This window comes from Nyctibius grandis, chromosome 6 (assembly GCF_013368605.1).
Source record: "Nyctibius grandis isolate bNycGra1 chromosome 6, bNycGra1.pri, whole genome shotgun sequence".
Lineage (NCBI taxonomy): Eukaryota > Metazoa > Chordata > Aves > Nyctibiiformes > Nyctibiidae > Nyctibius > Nyctibius grandis.
In genome coordinates this window covers 10,675,512-10,695,870 of record NC_090663.1, presented here as the reverse complement: position 1 = coordinate 10,695,870, position 20,359 = coordinate 10,675,512, and the positions used below count along the sequence as shown (strand labels likewise).

At 37.1% G+C, this 20,359-nt stretch overlaps 1 protein-coding gene across 4 annotated transcripts in view; it reads right to left on the bottom strand.

The window, feature by feature from the left end:
* Window positions 1-20,359, bottom strand: part of RGS12 (regulator of G protein signaling 12) — a 91,432-nt gene that overhangs the window by 44,409 nt on the left and 26,664 nt on the right. For 3 of the 4 annotated variants that reach the window (XM_068403367.1, XM_068403368.1, XM_068403370.1), the window contains one exon: window positions 1,266-1,287. In XM_068403367.1, coding sequence (XP_068259468.1) covers window positions 1,266-1,287 — 22 coding nt within the window. Of the gene's footprint in view, window positions 1-1,265; window positions 1,288-7,340; window positions 7,414-20,359 lie in introns of those variants that run through there. The other variant, XM_068403369.1, reaches the window with a different exon arrangement.

The window sequence follows — 20,359 nt, the reverse complement described above, 5'->3', positions numbered from 1 at the left end:
ACACCTGGGGAAAAAAATACATATTTTTCCCACAAAAATATAAGCTGCATTTTAGAAATAGAGAGCTGAATAGACACAATTATTTTCTGTTTCCTTCTTTTGTCACTTTGCAGACAAGACAAATACAATATAGAGTCTATCCTCTCATCTACAGAAGTACTGTTACAGCAGCAGACTGTGTCAGCAGTGGAGAAGGAAAATACCTGATAAAGTCAGCCAGACATTGTAAAATGCCTCTATCTAAAGGACTGAAACAGTGAGGTTTCTCTCAACTGTAGTTTTAGTTTTGCAAGGAATCAGAAATTAGGATACGGTGGAGTTTTGTGAATAGTATTGCTCATTTTGCATTTACATGAAAAAAATTATCTGTACCATTCAAAATATTTCTTAGATTTCACTGCACTCATTAGAGCAGCACAGTTTGTCCCCTTTTTATTTAATAAAATTATCTTGTACTGTTGTCAAAGAATAGCAAAAGTAATAATATGTACCTAAGTGAGATTCTTTGCAGGATCAAGTGAACCAACTCCTGCCAAGCAAGACAAGTGAGAAAAGCCATCTCTTGTATACCCTAAACTATACAAATTCCTTTATCCCATTAAGGAAGCATATTTAAACTGTTCCAATTAACTTCAAAGGTTCAGAGAAATCATCTTCTAATGTTTAACAAAGAGTGGACATCCTTTAAAACATAAAAGCCATGTTAAAATCAAAACAAACAAGCTTAAGTGACATAAAGAGGAGTTTACATAGAAGTACTCCAGAACTGCAAAAGCTCCATGCTGGGATTTTACAAATACCAAATTACCTACCCCCTTCTTAGAATGCATCACACTGTAAAGAAATTTCAACCTCAACAAATGCACCAACACAGCTTACAATTTAGGAGCTAGAGCATCTCTCTTCAAAAGCAAACAGGATATGTAATGGACAATAAAATAGAGAACAAGATTTTATCTACCATCCAATTATATGAAAATCTACCAGCTCTGCCTCTTTATTATTATGAATGAAGAAGCCTAGTTATAATAAAAACGTGCATATATAGAGATGTGCCACAAAAAAAAAGCATGCAAATAAATCAGTGAAAGTATGTGAACATAATCCTGCAATATTTTCATTGGCACAGTTCCCGAGTCACAGAGTTCTGCACCACTTTGGACTCATATCTTGTAATCTATCACCTTATTTACCACATACCATGTTGCTTAATGTGGAAAACTGATTCTTTTTCATTATAAAAGTAAAAACAAGCTTCAGCTTACCTCCATCAGAAACAGTTGCTGACTGCAATAAGAAAGAGAAAAATAAGTGTTACTTAAGATTCATGGCAAGTATTAGAAATCTCTGAGCTTCAAATAATATTTGAAGTGTTAGCTACTTTTATCAACTTATTAACAACAGGTAACATGAGAGAGGAAAATCTAAAGAAATCAGCTGTTACTTTCTCACAGGTGTTTCCTCCCCACCATGAAATTCACCCCAGGCCTTTTAACCACTGTCCTGGAACTTGACCCCACAATATTTACTGGATGAGGTACTTTCTGCTGCGAGTAGCTACCTTGCTTCCAGCGGTCCTTCTTAGATGAATGGAGTCAATCGGTTGGTATATATGAGAAAGCAGATACCTTAAAACTGACCTGAAAAAACTTAAAATTAAAACAACACCTCATATACTTTATTTTGCTGCAATATCTGGAGATATGTGGAATCAAAACTACAATCAGTATATTGTCAGTCAGATGACTCTGAAAACTTCCCCTACCAATCACTTCTGACTTCCACAGAGCCAAAAGGATGTTAAGAGTGTTTCCAGTAAGCTAGGTAAGAACTCCTCACCATCTCCACTAGTATTTTACATCAAAGTTTCAAGGACAATTAGTCTTCTAGTGAACTGTTGAAGTTTATGTGCTTATCCACCCTAAACTTCTCACCTTTGAACACCAATTACCTCAAGGCAGCTAACATTCCTGTAAAAACAAGTAGGTGACCATTTCCCAAACAGGTACTCCAGACCTTGCACCTTGACACTCAGCTGAGCAAAAAAGTAGAAGGGCAGATGATTTTTAGATTGAAGTTTGTATTGATTTTTAATGGCTATATTAAAAAATTGTTATTTTAATTTGGGGAATCTTTTCTTGGTCATTTAAAGTGTCCTTGAACCTTTAAATAACTATCTAAATAGTTAAAAAGAAACTCTCTTATTTTATACTGCTCTTTTAAAAGCGAGAGAAGAATGCTTATGTATCTACAATATTTCCAAGGTGGAATATGCACAGAAGAAAAAAACATACATATATACACAACTCGAGAGAAAAGCTCTTTCTCCACAGTTTGCCTGTATTATCCAGCCTTGGCAATAAACACCCCCTCTCCGCTTCAAAATTCACAAAAACTTTTAATAATCCTTAAAAGAATAATATCTTCTCCTTTCTTTCTCTTTTCACTGCAGGATTTCATACTGCTGTTAACACTATCTGAAGAACATCCCTTGTTATAAACCGCTGCGGCCTCACCATTCACAATTCTCAGTAGAGGATCTGATCTAGTTTTTAATACAAGTATTTTGGAACTTTCAAAGTCTAAACTAGTCTCTCTTGACATCATTCCTCTGGTGCTAGTTCAGATAAACACAAATACATCTTTCATGGACAAGATCAAAAAAATGACGGCACTTCTTGTTTAACTACACAAAAATAAATGCATCTGAATCTGTGAAGCATAATAATATAAACAAAAGTGTACTCATGCCTCTCAGTTTTTAACAGTAATGTTTCAGGTATCAAAAAAGTACCACTGTTTTGGGTACAGCTCTTCAGGGAGGCTTAGGACATCTTTTCTACTTCTATCTTGCACATAAGTCTCACAAGCATATTATGCATTCAGAAGTTGTACCTTAATTCACGCCTGTAATTTAGAAAATTTAATTTACATTACTGAACTCTTACAAATATGACTGCTTCTGATTTCTTATGCACATACTATATAGAACAGCTGGTGAATAAACAATTTCAATGTCATTTCTCAAAGAATGAAGAAAAGAATGACTCGATAGTATCAGTTTACACAGACAGAAAAAAATAAAAATACTTTCAAAATATATACGTTTTAGGAATGGCCACTTACTTTGGCAGCTTGCATGAATCTAGAGTCAAACACCACGTACAATTCTCCATGTTTTTGAAAAGTATCAAGTAAAATGAATAGGATTCTCATGATAATAAAAAGAATATTTATACTACTTTTTTCAAAACCTGAGAAGTTAATAATCATAAATATCATTTTAAAGGAAAAATTGTGTGATTTCATAGAAAAGCTCAAACATTACAGTAATAGTATCACTAAATTAAGTTCTGTGGACAATGAGATACTGTTTTACCTCAATCCATTTAACACAAGTTAATGCAGTGAGCTTTCTACTCACCACGCGCTGGGTTTGTGTGTTTATTTTAAATGCTGCGGCTAATGCATGTTAAACTGCAGGTATCAGCATCTTAACATCTCTCCAAGCAAGGCCTTAGTAATTATGATGTTTAAACATTAAAAAAAAAGTACCTAACAGAAGAACAGAATTTCTTACCTAAATATCAACTACCTATTTCTGTGCTATTAAGATATTTCAAATTTCCCTTCGGTTTTTATATATTCCAGCTACATGGTATTTTTTTTTACATTACAGTGTCACTGAAACTACCCAGCACATTCCAAGCATTATCAGCTTACTTCTGTAGATCACAGAATAAAATTTATTTTAAGAATATTTCTATAAATTCATTTATGTAACTGAACTAAATCCACTTAATTCAACAAAATCAGCTAGAAACTAAAGCTTGTAATTATTGTGTAAGAATTTCCAGTAATATGTTCAAAACATGGTTGTGAGTACTTCGAAACCTTAATATAAACCTGTCAGAAATTGCATACAGTCCACATTTAGACAAAGTAGTTTCTCTTCTAAACTGTTCAGCTGAAACTTGTCTAGATTTGTCCAAACGTATAAGTTGCAAGACCAGATTTTTTTTAAACGTTATGATCATCTCATTTAAAACATTCACTATATGTTTGGGGCTGTTTTTCTTTCTTCAGTGCTCACGCTTTCCACCACTGGAGGCTCTTCAGGACAAAATTTGATCTACTATACCTATAAAGTTTGATTATTTGATGAAATTTAACACTTACCACATATGTATTAAGAATTACCTATTAAAAAACATATGTATTAAAAAGCTATAAAGTTGAACAGTTCCTGCATGCAGCCATTTCTGAAACATGAGGAAGGATAGTGTATGACCCTGTACCAGTTAGGGCTAATGTGAAGATTTAAAAAAAAGTATTTAAGTACGTCATTGCAAATGACAGGACATATATGTATTCATTTTGTGAACATATATATGAACTATCGCCCAGAGATAAAATCTAATTGTATTCAACGCTCAAATCTTTCACAATCAGATAAGGACCGAAATTAGTTCTTCAAATTACCCTGACTTCCAAACTCGTTTAGGAAAAAGCCCATGGTATATGCTAGGAGTCTGATGGTAACAAATTACCAAAATTTAAAAAATAAATCTAGTTTAGGAAAACTAAAATGTCTTCCAGCGTATCTCTTCATGGGAACTCTGCTTTCTCATCTAGCTGGATTAGCAGCTGAGGTATACAGACCCACACACCCCGCAAAGGTGGAGGATGCAACTCTCTTCCCCAGACTTCAGGGCAAGATCTTGATCGCTGTGATCCAAGTGAGGAGCCCAGTGCCAGGGCCAGCAAGCTGAACAGTGACCTCCCAGTTATCATACAGCATAAAAGATGTTCTAGGTCTCTGTAACCTGGCAAATGCTTCAGCATATATTAGATAGCATAAAGTTCTGATTAAGAGAAAACATGTAAAATTTCTCTTTGCATCATCTCTTTTTGCTAGGTGGAAAAACCAGAAGGGCCCATGAGTTTTTTGATGTCGTGTTCAGGATTTGCTTGCAACAAATCTAAGAGAGTATTAGCTTACAATAATTAACAGGGAGAAAAATACTTTGTGAGTACATAAACTTTTTGTTCCAGAATAGGAGTAGACAACATAGTATCTTGCACCAACAACAGGGTAAATAGGGAGAGAGGGCATAAAGGAGAATAATTCATAAGGTTGAAACAGCCTATATCTTTTAGCTTTCATGGTCTATAACCTGCTAGATGTGTGCACCACTGCATGAAACTAGCCTGCTGACATCTTTCAGTTGACAGAAACTCTCATCCAGAAAATCCACTTAGTTCCATTTTACATGTTCCATTTTACATGGATCAGGTCCCAGGAAACTAAGTAAGTACTATCAAAGTCTGCCATAAAACCATGATGCAGAAAAACCAAAAATACCCTACCCATACCCCAGACATTACACTGAGCAAATAAATGCACGTGTACAGACTACCTGGGCAACACAATACTAAAATGTCTTTTTTCTCCACCTCAAAATTTGTCATTCAAGTCAAAGTCATGCTCAAGTACTTGAGAAGAACAAAGGGAAAGACGGGGATACCAGAAGGGGCACCACATACTAGGAAGTGCCAGGCCTTAGCAATGAAATGGAGCAACATGAAATCATCTGTGCTATTAGAGTGTGGGTGAGTGCCTTCCTGAGTCAAAAAAGACATATATATTTCCAACTCCTGCTGAGATGCAGAGGGATAAAATCTATTAGCAGAGTGAAGAAGAATTCCTCTCTCCTACCCTAACAATGAGAAAATCACAGACTGAACAGAAACATCTATTTCTTTCCTGGGCATCTAGCAAGATTCAGAAAAAAAAAGGGATTAAAAATGACCTCTCTCTGTGTCCTTTCTAAAGCACACTTTCTTCCAATACAGGCATCGACTTTTTGCTGCATCCAAAGAATTCTCTGACTGCGTTAGACTTAGTACAATATTATACTACACACTATTTTACAAAAGCCCCTCTGACTAAGCCATTCAGCTTGGAATAGCACACCTAGCTCCACCAAGCCTCTAAACTGATTTTCTCATATGATTTCAATATACAAAAGAACATTGGGAAACTTGTTGTGCTCTTTAAGAGATAAAGCACCGAAGATTTACAGACTGAATACAAATAGCCAACTTTCAAACATGCTGTCACTTAGCTCAGGGAAAGCCTATCACTCAGTCGACTGCTTGCATCTAGCTTTGTTCAAACTCCTTATTAAATCACCTGAAGCAACTTCTGCTTTTGCGAAGGTATGAATTACGAGCAGGTCCCTAGATCTTCAGTCACATTACTTCAGGACTTACATTACATACATGTATTTTTATCCTTTTAAATGCATTACAGCATTAACATCGTACAGATGCCATGAACTCCAATGATCTCTGGGAGGGAGATCACGTCTCAAAATACAGCAAACATTGTTTTAACATTTTAAATAAAAAATAAAGCCATATTACTTATAAATTATTGCTAGATTTCCCTTCTAATAAATAATCTCAAATGTATTTCTCACCTAAATATTTGAGTAATATTATTTTTATCCTCGGTTCAAAATGTTATTGCAATTAATTTCATGACTTAGAATTCTATGAAAAGAATGCCCCTTCAGAATGCCACTTAAAGGAGAACTATTGCATAGTCTGTCTTTTCAATTCTCTGCCAACAAAGAAGTTCATTTATAATAGTTAATACAAAAGTATCATAGATGTAAGAATTACCAAGGAAAAAGAATACAGTACAACTACTGTATAATAATTTCACTGAATACAGTCTTCTCTGAAGGTTAAGTATTTTTGCCAAATATTTGAATCTATAAAAACAACATAAGAACAGTAAATTATGTGACATTTGGAATTCCTTTAAGAAATAAATGTTCAACTTTTTACCCCAAATAAAACCAATCTTATCACATATAAACACAGTGGCTTAACATCCTTAAAATTACTTCAATAAAGATATACATAAAAATATATACAGTTTTACCTAAAGATATAATATTGATGTAATGGCACAGAGAGCATATACAAAATATATTGCACAGAATTAAAAAATAGGCAGAGATTATAAGCATACTGATTTTTTAGCTTTATACACATTGGGCACAGTTCCTAAATACATCTCAGAATCTGAATGTTAGTTGGTACAATAAGATTCCCTTTACTCTTTTTCTGATAATAAAACCCAATGTTTGCATTTACAAAGGAATTTTAACTCAAATACTTTAAAGTAAAAAAGCTTAAAGGCTAAGCAAAAACCATTCTGAAGCTGATAACATTCTTCTCTAATTTCTTGCCAATAACAATAGCTGCTTCTAATTTCTCACTGCAACAATGCCTTGCCTTAGCTAAATATAATTCATATCACTTACCCGCTCTTCGTAAGAAACAGCAGTTATTTTTCCTAACAGTACTCTTCCTAAATTCATCTTCACTTAATATGGAAAAAGCATTTCCTTAACACATCAGCTTCTCAAAGATTAAACTAAAAAATTCAACCCTGTTCCATGCCTGTACATGCCAGTAAAGTTTAAAGGCATTTCGTATGAAGTTCTATTTTACTCCCTTTATGTTACCCATAGCAACAGGCCAATGCAGGAAGCTGTGGTTCGTCAGGGATTCAGATTAGATCTCAATTATCTCTCACCAGAAAAGCGAGATCATTTTATATAAATCGTGCTGATTGTATTTTAAAACGTTTCCTATAACAAAACAGGAAAATAAAATGTTGTTGAATTGTGTGATAGTCCTGTATTCAGTAAAACAGATTTCCAAGACAGTTTTCAGAAAAACATTAGTTAATCACCCTAACATTAGTTATAGAAACATTTACATAGTAAACCACTATTTTCAGAGGTTTACGTAATGCAAGCCAAAATAAAGTAGGACCTCAAACGGTCTATTCTGCTTAACTTTTCAGTGGTTAACACTATAAATTGCATGTAAAAATCCACAGTACAAGGAAACTCAGCATATTTGGCTGAACCTAGGAGCAGCCCATTGTCACTAAAGACAAAATTCTCCTTTCAGAAACCAAATATTCTGCCCTTCCCTCCTCACTACCTGAGCCTGTACTCAACTGATGTCACGACAGTTCTGTGCACAGCGTCTTAGGAACAGAGAGCAAAACAGGCTACTTGTAATGTAAGAGGGAAGTGCTATTAACTTGCCTGCGACAGCAGTGTCTTCAAGAGACTGCATATGGAAAGTACAGGATTTCATGAAGTTTGCTGATATTCACAAGTAAATAGCGATAGGACCTAAAACATTCATTGCTGTTATTTTCTAAGCAATCAGAATACAATTTTCTGCTAAAAATAAACACCAGCGTTGCAAATTGGGAATGATTAGTGGGCATTTTTATGCTAGTGGGACGTCCTTAAAGCCAAGGTGGACTTACTAGTAGTAGTTTAGAAAAGAGGAATCTTCTCCCTTGTCCAATGCAGCATGTGGAATCCCTCACATCCATACAGTTCCTAGGTTGAGCCCCTAATATAAAAACAGCCCTATGAAGATGGCAAATATTTCTCCGAACTTACATAGAAAGAAAATGAGATAGAAAGAAGAGTCTTGAGTAAAGACCTCACAAGACTGGCTTGCAAAAGACAGTCCAAGTTTGCACATCTTCCCATTTTCAGATTCAGGATGAACAGACTTGGTTAGCAGAAAAACTCAATCTTTTCAATTTAATTTAGAGTGATCAGAGAAGAAATTTTAAGCTGATTGCAGATGAAATGGAGGAACCATGCTTTAACAAGCATTCCAGAGACACAAGCAAATTGTTGCAAAAGACAAAGTTCATTTTATGATTGATTACTTGTTTGAATAGGCACGGCCCTGCACTTTAGAATGCTGTCTTCTACAAGTATTTAATGCCATGAAGAAATGCAATGGAAGCAAATGGGTCGGTAGACAGGAAGGAATGTGTTTCACAAATTACACCCTCCATTATTTTAGGACTTAAGAAGCAAATCCCTTAAGGTAGTTGCACAGCAGAACAGTTTTACTATATGTGGATAAGTATTAAAAATTTATAATTCTATGAAGAAAAAATGCCAGAGCTGTTTAAAAGCTACATATTGCGTGACACTAAACCCAGTAGGATGCAGAATGTACTTGCACTGTCAAGACCTTAAACAACCAAACAGCAACAACATTAGAAATATGCAGGTGATCAGGTACATAATAATTCTTACACGGATAAGTAAAAAGCATAAATGGATCAGAAATGCCTACAGAACTTTCCTGTGAATGCCCCTTTGGGGTAACACAAAAAAGGACTTTTATCAATAGTGTTTACTTAATGCTCAACCTAAGTTCTCTAGGAATCACCTAGAAAGACCAAACATACTAGCAGAGTTATAACAGGTGTGGGTTTTGCCCACAAGAACACAAGAATTATTAGGAGAAAAATAACCCCACATGCAATGCGATGTAGCTGCAGGACTAGCACTTCACCAGAGCAATTGTAGTGAACATGGTTAGGAACACTGTGTGTGGGCATTCTAGGCACTCATACTTGGCATTATAAACCTAATAATCCCTTAGTTTAAACAGACCTTTAGAGTTGTTGACTTTAGTTCACTGAACTGAGCGTTGCACGTCCACATTTTTTCCATACAGTGACTCTACTAGCACTGCAAATAAGCTCTACCAATTAGAAAGTATCAGTTAATGACAATGATGATAATGGCTATGAAATGTCATGCGACTCTCAAAGCCATTTAAAAAATTCATATTCCTCTACATTTTCACAGGTTATTTCAGCAGCTGCCGGATTCAAAATCTTGTGATTTTGTGTACCGTATTTGTAAACCAGGTAGGCAACTCAGGGTTCAAAGGTCAAAAGCAGAAGGAATGTTAAATTGCAAAGCTATTAATGGAAAGTGTTAAAATATGACACAACAGCTTTAAATACCTTATTCAGATATACCAAAGACGACATTTGTAAACCCACATCCATCTGCTTAGAAGCTAAACTGTGGGAAGGGGTAGAGACCCCAGATATGGTTGATCTGTTTTTCTCTTCTACCTTCCCTCTACTTCCTGCTCTTATTTTCGTTTGTACATTTTTTTTCAGAGCTGAAAAAGCTGAAGAGAAAGACAGAATGACAGGAAGCCTGGATAAGTTTTAACTTGTCAAAAGATGAATAGGATTTAATATATTCCCAACTCCTAAAAGAAGAAAACACACACAAAAAACACCAGGCAACTAGTCACGTAAATTCCTAAAGTCAATTTGACACTGGCAGAATGCACCACCAAAAATCTAAAATCTCACCAATATCAAGTATTTCTTTTTTTTTTATCTCATCTTAAAGCAAAACAACTACTTGCATGAAAGCCAGAGAAAAAAATATCTGTTAAGAATATGATTTAGCTCACTGACCCTAGTTACTGAAATAAAAAGCAGAAGTATCAAAGCCTACACCCAAATTAAGAAAACTTTGCTATAAAATAAAATGGGGATTTTTCCTAATTCTCAAAATCATCTATAATCTGTCTAGATATATTTTTGTCAATGATTTGTCAGATACTCAACAATAAACAGACCTCATACGTGCTATTGATTAAAAGAAGGTTCTCCTATTTACAACATTGTGGTTTCCCTCTATCAATTTTAAAGATAAAAGTCCTTCCAAGACAATACTAACAAAAAATATTTTCAAGTCAAACTATTTGGAATTTGTTCGTGTATAAATAACTGAAATACAAGCCGCCTTGTCAAATACCAAGACTTCCCATACAATAAATTCAGTGCAGCAAAGGGAGTGAATGCAAAGTGCTGTCCCGAGTGCCCCCTGCCGTCTGCCTACGCTTTAGGGACTGAGCTACACATTTTAAAGTGTAGTTCAGGAAGATTTGCCATCCAGAAATCTACTCGAAAAACAAACATTTGGTTATAAAAGCCAGATTGTAAACTTTGCAAAATACTTCTGTAGAGCCTGACTGTAAACTAATAATAAAAAATGCACTTATTCAAAAATGTTTTTTTAAATAATTACTATTTTTTCCTTCTGTCGATCAACATTTTAAGACAACTGAATTCTCTCCACTAATAAAAACATGCAGAAACAGCATAAGCTGCACATCCAGATGGGAGGTGACTTGCAGCCCAATAGTAAATAAAAATTAAATTACATATTAAGGAGGATATGATTAAGTGACAGATCACTGAAACACATTAAGCCACTTCTGAATTTCCTACTACTGCAGATAAAGCCTCTAAGAATCAACAGATTTTGAGGAAATCAATGTAAAACCGAGCATGAAAACTACTAATTTTTAAGGAAACAATGCATATATATCTTCCTAAGCCTTGCAATGGTTTATTTCCCTTTTCATTTTAAAAACTGATACTTTTGCTGCTATACTTTTTGTATTAAAGACAATTATAATCTGAGATACATAGATATAAAGAATAAGACTATAATGTCAAAATTTGATAATACAGCTAGGACCTTTACTTACAAAATATATGTTTTCTGAGCAAGAAGCAGCTAAACCTGGTCTGAAGTCTCTACACCTCAGAAATTTTGTATTCTATAAATATTTTTCATTTATTTTCAGTTATTTTAATAACTCATACCATCTGGATTCTGTTTTATTGGATAAAAATCCAGCTGAAAGAAAAATAATCACTTATAAAAAGCAACTGCACACCTTAATAAAATGCTGTAACAATTAGAAGGTAACTTACAACTATAACATGACATTCTTGCTTTACGAAAATACATGTGCAAGTATAGTGAAAATTAAGTGAAAGATTTATAAAAAACTTAGAGAAGTATCTGTATATCTACTATACTCACATTTTAAAAGCAATACAATGCTAAAGAGAGATTTAAAACATGTCTATAAAAATGGCGTATTCTTAATTTCATAATAGAGCTTATATAGAAAGTCAACTTAAATACTTATACTTACGAACTTTGTCTCTTTAAAACCTCATTGAATCCTTAGAAGCATTATTTATCATATTTCACTGCAAGATTTCTTAGCTCAGAAGACTACTCATTAAACCATATTCCTGTTTTCTGTTCGCTTTAGACAAACAAAACTTTATACTTACAGACACTTGACTATCAGTAAAAGTTTTCTCCATGTATAAATGGTTTAATAGCTCATTGTTAGGAACAGTCCCTTCAACTTTATTATAACGCTCTTTCTGAACACATATTTACTTCTTCCAGAGTCCAGTAAAAAAAATGAGGCTTCTCTGCCTGTTGCCCTATCAACACCTCTCCCATTCTCCTCCCTCCCCAGCACATTCTCCGCCCTCAATACTGGTTCTGTATCTACTCATCAAAAGGAACAGGCAGCTTTTAAAATGGTGTTGAGGCAGGTCCTGTGTAACAATAAAGCTTCTGTAAAGACAACAGCATGCTGCTGAGGAATCTGCTAATGTAAAATGCATTCAGTAAGGGCCTACAGGACTCTGCCTTAAACGTTTGTCCAAACTTGTTTCAGCATTGAGTCAACATCGTTTTCTCCTCCAAAGTATTCTCTTTTTTAATACATTCCCCTTTGATGAGTATATTATCTGAATGAACTAGGTCATCAATCCCTATTAAAAACACTTAAAATATAATCTAAAAATACTCTTTAAAAAAATTGTTAAAACTTGTAAGACTCACAGCAAATTTCTTTGTTTCTGGCATGTAGGTACGTGTCTCAGTATGATTACAATCACATGTATGCATATTATGCAATCTATCTCATCCTACCAAAATGCTCCGTGTTCTTTTGAGTAAGCAGGGCATTGGCATTTACAAGGTTTGCGTTCCAAGTGAAACATGATTCTCATAATTTTCAATACCACACCTACTCTCCAGACAGACCAGCAATATCCGCGTATTCTCAGAAAGAAATGCATTCACTTTCTGCCCAACAACTAATGCTTAAATATCATTCTTCTGCAATTCCTCGGTCCAGAGGGAAGCAGAGGATGGGATTTTTACTGTATTATTTTAAGTATCAGAAGAACAGATGAAATGTTTTGATGATTTAATATTGACTAAAAAGCAGTAGCTCATTCAATAGAAGCTCCACAGGTGACTTCTTTTATTTTTTTTTTTAAATTCACTGGACTGAGAAATCCAGGAGGACAGTGAAAATTAAATGATACCAACTCCTAGCCAAAATCCCAGCAGTTTAAGCATGAAGACAGGGTCAGAAACAATTCACGGACAGCTACAGTGTTATCATTTGTGCCGTAGGTATTCTGTGATTATACTCTAGAAATACCAATACAGTTCATTCAACAAGGCCTTAATTCATTCCCTAACATGAACCAGGTCTCATAGAGCAAAAACTCCTCCTTAGCCCCATTAGCACATGACAGGACAAAAACACATACCAGGTAACATGAAGAGTAGCCGAGGGAGGGCAGGAACAGAGGCAGGAAACCAGTTACCCAGTTCCTCATTCCCACCCGGGACCCGCATGGGCAATGTGTTCTGCAGCAGAAGCTCTAACCAAGAACACTGCAGGAGCCCTCTCCCTCTGACAGCACCAACAGTAAATGCTCCCAGAGCCCACAGCAGTTACACTGCACTAGGAGATACTACAGTCAGTGAGCCCTTTACTTTGCAAACAAACAAGTTTACACCAAGTGAAAGGTAACGCGGCTTCCTGTGCTGAGTACAATCCATGACCCCAACGTTAAGGAGAAGCAACGTCCATCCTCGAGCCTAAGAACATAATCAGTTCAGAACACAGGTTTATCAAACCCAGGATTATGTTTCCGGTAGTGGCCACACATGGACGTCTACTGACAAGTAGCACAGGACTACTCCCTGATTACATTCTCCCAGACTTCAGGTATTTTTAGTTCAGGAGATTTCCTGAACCTGGTGTGGCTTGTCTCCTTAATAATCCCCAGGGGCTCTCTTTTCCAAATACTTGTCCACTTCCCCCCAGGACATGCAGATTTCTTGCATCCACAGCACTCAGTGGTGAGGCGTCCCACAGACCGACTCACCTCCTGCATGAACAATCGTGTTCTTCTGTTTGTTTTGCTCCTGGCTCCAGCTACCCTTAATTAATGGTGCTGACTTCTTGTCCCGAAGGAGACAGTGAATAGTCAATCACAACTATTTTTTCTATGCCACCCATGATTTTGTACTCTTTCTTATGCCTTTCTGAACCTTTTTCTACTTCTAATATATCATAATATTTCTGAAATAAAGAGACCAGGTGTGGGCAAATCGCAGATACATACAATGGAATAATTATGTGGGTTTTTCCTCTATTCCTTCCCTAATAATTCACAATGCAGAATTTTGTTTCATTGCTACTGTACTAAGCTGATGTTTTCACGCTCAAAAACCTCACTTCAGAGAAGAAACAGTCAGCTCAGAGACATATATGTCATTTGATATATGAAGCTATGGCTATTTTGTCTCATTTGCATTGCTTTACATTTATCTGCATATATTTTCATCTGTCATTTTGTTGTCCAGTCATTCAGTCTTATAAAAGCAGCCTGCTCTCATCTTCAGAGACTGCTCTTGTCCTTATTACCTTGAGTAACTTCACCTCACTGCTCACCTTCTTGGGAGGAGCCTTAAAAGATGCTCTTGAATCAACAAGGGTAACATAAGAAACTAAAGCAAGGGCCAGCCTTAAGCAACAAATAATTTGGGGTTTCAGTAACAGACCCCAGTGCAGTGAGTTATTATTCTGTCTTAATGTCATGTGCCTCATGAATTAGACCCAGAAGAGCGAACAGTTTCAGTTCAAAGAGAGTAAGCCCAATTTTAAAAGAACGCTAGGTACCACAGGTTACGGAGAAAGACACCCCTGAGAGGTTGCCCACCTACCAAGAGTCCCAGTTCAGCGAGTACTGACTGTTTCATCAATACTCAAAGAAACCAGAACCAAAAGATAAAGCCACAACCAACATCTGATACCTTATATTGCTGAACTAAGGGATATGACCCCTCTATAGCTTCAGGGGGGTACTTTAACTTGTTCACCCTGGCTGATCCTTGTAGTTCCACAAACGTGATGGCATCAGAGATGTTGACAGCTTATGAATTCACCTGCATCCATTTAATCACAAATCTTAAGAATGGGAGTACTGGCTGCTGACAAGAAGTAAGGCCTGCCATCTGATGATTTATGCAGAATCCAAGCCCATATGTAGTCCCTGAAAGCATATACTACTGTGCCTCTGGTTCTGTGACAGAAATTGGCTTGTGTTGGAGAGCCAAGCCCAGAGGCAGAAAGGCTTGGACAGCACTTGAGTGGCAGGGTCAGACAATGTACTGATTGCTACCTCAGGGAGAAATTTCTCCATACGGTGCCAACTGTCTTTGCACATATGGGGACCGAATTCCCTATGGAATCCATCCTAGGCAACACTGTTGGTTTCTTCTCAGGCACCGAAGTATGGGATGAGCGCTGCCGTGGTGAGCACTGCCATATGCACCTCACAAAGAAAGCAGAGATGAGATCCAGCTCTCAGCACATTCTCTGACTGCTCTGCTTTTTACACGCAAATTTACATGGCAAATTTCTCCAGAATTTGAAATAAAGAAAATAACCCAGAAGCAGGAGAAAACAATAAACAGTAAAATTACTGAAAAATGGTCATTTTACCAATTGCAATAACAGAAAACAAATCCCACTATTCTCAGTTCACACAGTTTAAAATTCTGGATTTGAGCTAGAAATAAGTCTCTCCAGTTAATGATAAAGAGGTTACACACAACTGTACTCATCTGTTGACCAACCCGCCTTTGTCAGGTACTTTCCAAAACAGTGTGAAGAGCATAAGAACTTTCCATGATAAAGTCTATAGATGTAAGGAAAACTTAAGAGCATATATTGCTAATATGTTAAAAATTATGGTACAGTACAAAATATCAGCAAAGGCTTAGCATTAATGCTAGTGCACAATCTGTGGAAAAAAATAAAGAAACAATGGACATAAAGTACCTGATAAGATCACACATGCCAAAGTAAAAGCCTGGAGAAGATCCTCTAGAGTCCACTGAAAAGAGTTTGAAATTCTTAATACAGCAGTCTAGAGAACCAAATGTGAAAAAATGATGCTCTTGGAAGTCTTTAAGACATACTAAGAATAATGAAACATCCAGAATGAGAAGATGGTAACCTACAGACACACTGTCTATATCTGTACTACTCAAATAAATAGCACCATAAGCTATATTGTGTAGTTCCAAAGAGAGCTGGTGCTTTCTGGCCACTACCGTACCACCAAGCCCTCCCAACCTCCTACCAATCAAGTTGGTTGCATCCAAACTGCCTGCTGGGCACCATGATGCTAGCTATTAGGGCTAACTTCTAAACCATGTCCAAAATCATTTGAGAAAATACACTAGCTGGCCCAGGATGAAGCCCACATAAATGACAACTCTTAACAATGTGACAGTACAAACACTGCAATCCCCCGCCTGCCCCCATGTCCTGGCACTGTTTCATTTACCAGCACAGGACTGCAGCCACTATGCAGCACAGCAGGTAAACAACTCCAGCCAGGACTGGAACAGTCAAAGGTCTGAACAGAGCAGAAGAATGCCTGGCAGAAACCACTGGATGCTTTCAAAGCCTTACTGACCAGCTCCATGACCACGTATGCTACAGTAATTTAAGGTAGAGAAATCAATGTTTAATGTCATGACTAACACTATTTAAAGCTATATATTGTAGTTCAGCAAGAGGGTTTGAGCTATTACAGCCAATGACTGTAAAACCACTAAGCACACATCCTACGCTTTGCACCGTTTTAAAAGCTGAGCCCTGGTGGCACACTCCAAGGAGCACTGGGATTGTTTAGCCTGCAGAAAAGGAGGTTGAGGGGAGACCTTATCGCTCTACCTGAAAGGAGGTTGTAGTGAGGTGGGGGTTGGCCTCTTCTCCCAGGCAACTAGCAACAGGACTAGAGAGCATAGCCTCAAGCTGCACCAGGGGAGGTTCAGGTTGGACATTAGGAAAAATTTCTTCACAGAAAGGGTTATTAGGCATTGGAATGGGCTACCCAGGGAGGTGGTGGAGTCACCATCCCTGGATGTGTTTAAGAAAAGACTGGATGTGGCACTTAGTGCCATGGTCTAGTTGACACAGTGGTGTTAGGTCAAAGGTTGGACTCGATGATCCCAGAGGTCTCTTCCAACCTGATTGATTCTGTGATTCGGTGAACGGGATCTGTCCTTCACTGCTACTCCACCCAGCAACACCAGACAGGTTCTAGCAAATGGACATCAGAATATCCATATATGAGACAGGAGTAGCCCTTTAAGAATGCTATTATTAGCATGCTAAAAATACCAAACTAGCTTTTCCATACAAAATGGAGATTTCATTCTTGCATGCAGTTCTATTTCACAACTGGCCTTTTCTCCACCTTCATGAAAGCAGACAGCGTAACTGTCTATGGGTCAGTTACATCTTAGATAAAAATTAGGACAAAATACATACAAAAGATGCAATACTTAAAGGTAGTACACAGCGGAACCTGTGTATACCAGCAGCCCATGGCAAGTTATCATAGCTTAAAAACATTGGTGAACGCTAAGACAAAAATATACATTCTTTTCAAATTTTAAGTTCACAATTATAAGCTGAGAATGAAGAGGCCTCTTGATTTAAATCGTGTAATTATACTAGCCATAGTGGTGGCGTTGTGGCTGTGGTGATGATCTAAGAACATCAGTAAAGCAAGCTCTGCAGGGAGAGTTAACACTTTTTATTAGATCAGGGTAGGAAAAGTTTGGGGCATGTTTAGCTTTTGTCTGATTTTCCTAGTATACTAGTTGGTCTAATACAAGCTATTATCTCCCTGTGTAAGCTTTGTCTGATTATTTAAATCAGTCAAACAAAGACAGGTACTCACTTAAAAACTCATTATTAAGTCAAATGAGCATTTAGGGGGTTTTGCCACCCACAGATGCCAAAGCTAATATCCAGCAGAGACATGTCATTCATTAGTATAAAAACCTCACACCAGAGATGTGTTTTATGCTTTCAATTAGCAGATGAAATGCAAAAGAACTTGCTTCAGTGGAATTAACAAAACAGAAAAAAAAACAAGCATTATTATCTATAATAACAGCTACATTATTAATGGTTATAATTAAGATAGAACATTCTAACAAAATTCCTCACACTGATTTATAAAAGGAATATATGATACATTCCAACTTTGAAAACATTACTAAACTCTAGAAATTTGATCCAACAAATGTTCTTTTTCATATAGGATATAGCTTTAAGGTTTCCAAAACAGGATGAAGACAAGAAGAAAAGCATAAACAGCCATCTTTTTTTGTCCTGATATTTAGTTAAAAGAATTAAATAGTGTTTAATTTTAAAAAGATCTCTACATTAAAAGATTATTTAACAATACTCAAAGAGCTTGACACTTGTTTGCCTAAGATTTTGTGCCTCTCATGATACTGTTCTGCCCTGTTTTTAACCACAGAGAAATAGCAAAAGTACAAGTGCCACAATGATTTTCAGGAAACACAAAAGCTTTGAATGTTCTCCTCGGCAAGGAGGAACGTAAATTTGTTGACTTCAAGGGAACATTGCAGGGGTCCCCCATTTTTACAGACCTCAACAAAAATTAATATATGAACAGAATGAGCCACCATTGAAAGTGCTATGGAATCTGGTTCCAAAACTGCTGATGAGTAAAAGGATTACTCTGTTTAATGTAAATTTTAACAAAGGCAGTGTTTTAGTCTCTGCAGTCTCACAGAGTCAAATTAAATGTGTTTATAAACCTATAAACAATGTCTTTGCCAGGACAGAATCGTGCAAGAGGATAAGAGCAGTGGCACTTACCTAGAGGGAAGAAAAGTAGGAAGAAAGATAGGATCATGCTCTCTCATTAGTCCAAATATTAAATAATCCTAAATCATGGCAAGTTCCATTTAGCTTAAGATACACCTTGCAAACATGAACCAGCAAACATGCTATGAAGTAAAATTGGTTGAAATCACAGAATTTAAACACAGTTGTTAATGGACACTATTTCATAACAACAAAAGATTCACATAGGAAAATTTATTACTATATACAAAATAGGAATCTGTTCTTAATAAAAACATATTTATTGTAGTTTAGTAAAGAAGAAGTTCTAAATACATTTCTTGTGAAAACAACATAATTAAGGCATAGAATCACAGAATTGTTTTGGTTGGAAAAGACCTTTAAGATCATCAAGTCCAACCGTTAATCCTGCACAGCCAAGTCCACCACTAAACCATGTCCCTGAGCACCACATCTACTCGTCTTTTAAATACCTCCAGGGATGGTGACTCCACCACATCCCTGGGCAGCCTGTTCCAGTGCTTAATAACCCTTTCTGTGAAGAAATTTTTCCTAACATCCAATCTAAACCTCCACTGGCACAACTTGAGGCCGTTTCCTCTCATCCTATTGCTTGTTACTTGGAAGAAGAGACCTACCCCCACCTCACTCCAACCTCCTTTCAGGTAGTTGTGGAGAGCGATAAGGTCTCCCCTCAGCCTCCTTTTCTGCAGACTAAAAACCTCAGTTCCCTCAGCCGCTCCTCATAAGACTTGTTCTCCAGACCCTTCAACAGCTTCGTTGCCCTTTTCTGGACTCACTCCAGCACCTCAATGTCTTTCCTGTAGTGAGAGCCCCAAAACTAAACACAGTATTCAAAGTGTGCCCTCACCAGTGCCGAGTACAGGGGGACCATTACTTCCCTAGTCCTGCTGGCCACGCTATTTCTGATACAAGCCAGGATGCTGTTGGCCTTCTTGGCCACCTGGGCACACTGCTGGCTCATATTCAGCCGCCTGTTGACCAACACCGTGACAACCTTTTCTGCTGGGCAGCTTTCCAGCCACTCTTCCCCAAGCCTGTAGCAGTGCATGGGGTTGTTGTGCCCCAAGTGCAGGACCCAACACTGAGCCTTGTTGAATGTCATACAGGTGGCCTTGGCCCATCAATCCAGCCTGTCCACATCCCTCTGCAGAGCCTTCCTACCCTCAAGCAGATCAACACTCCCGCCTAACTTGGTGTCATCTACGAATTTACTGAGGGTGCGCTCTATCCCCTCATCCAGATCATTGATAAAGATATTGAACAGAACTGGCCCCAACACTGAGCCCTAGGGAACATCACTTGTGACCAGCCACCAACTGTTCATTTGCTTATGGGTCTGAAGAAGGCTGTATTTGTATTTTGTGTTTTATGAGACATTTTCCGTACCATAGTTGTAACATAACTGCATCCATTAATTTTACACTCCTATCTTATTTTGAGCCCTACAGGCTTAAAATAATCTTGTATACAGGTTCTATTAGTAAAAACAACACCTAGAGATTAATCCTACAGACTTGCCTGTTTTCTTCTACTTATAACACAGCTTCTGCAGATAAGAGGAAAA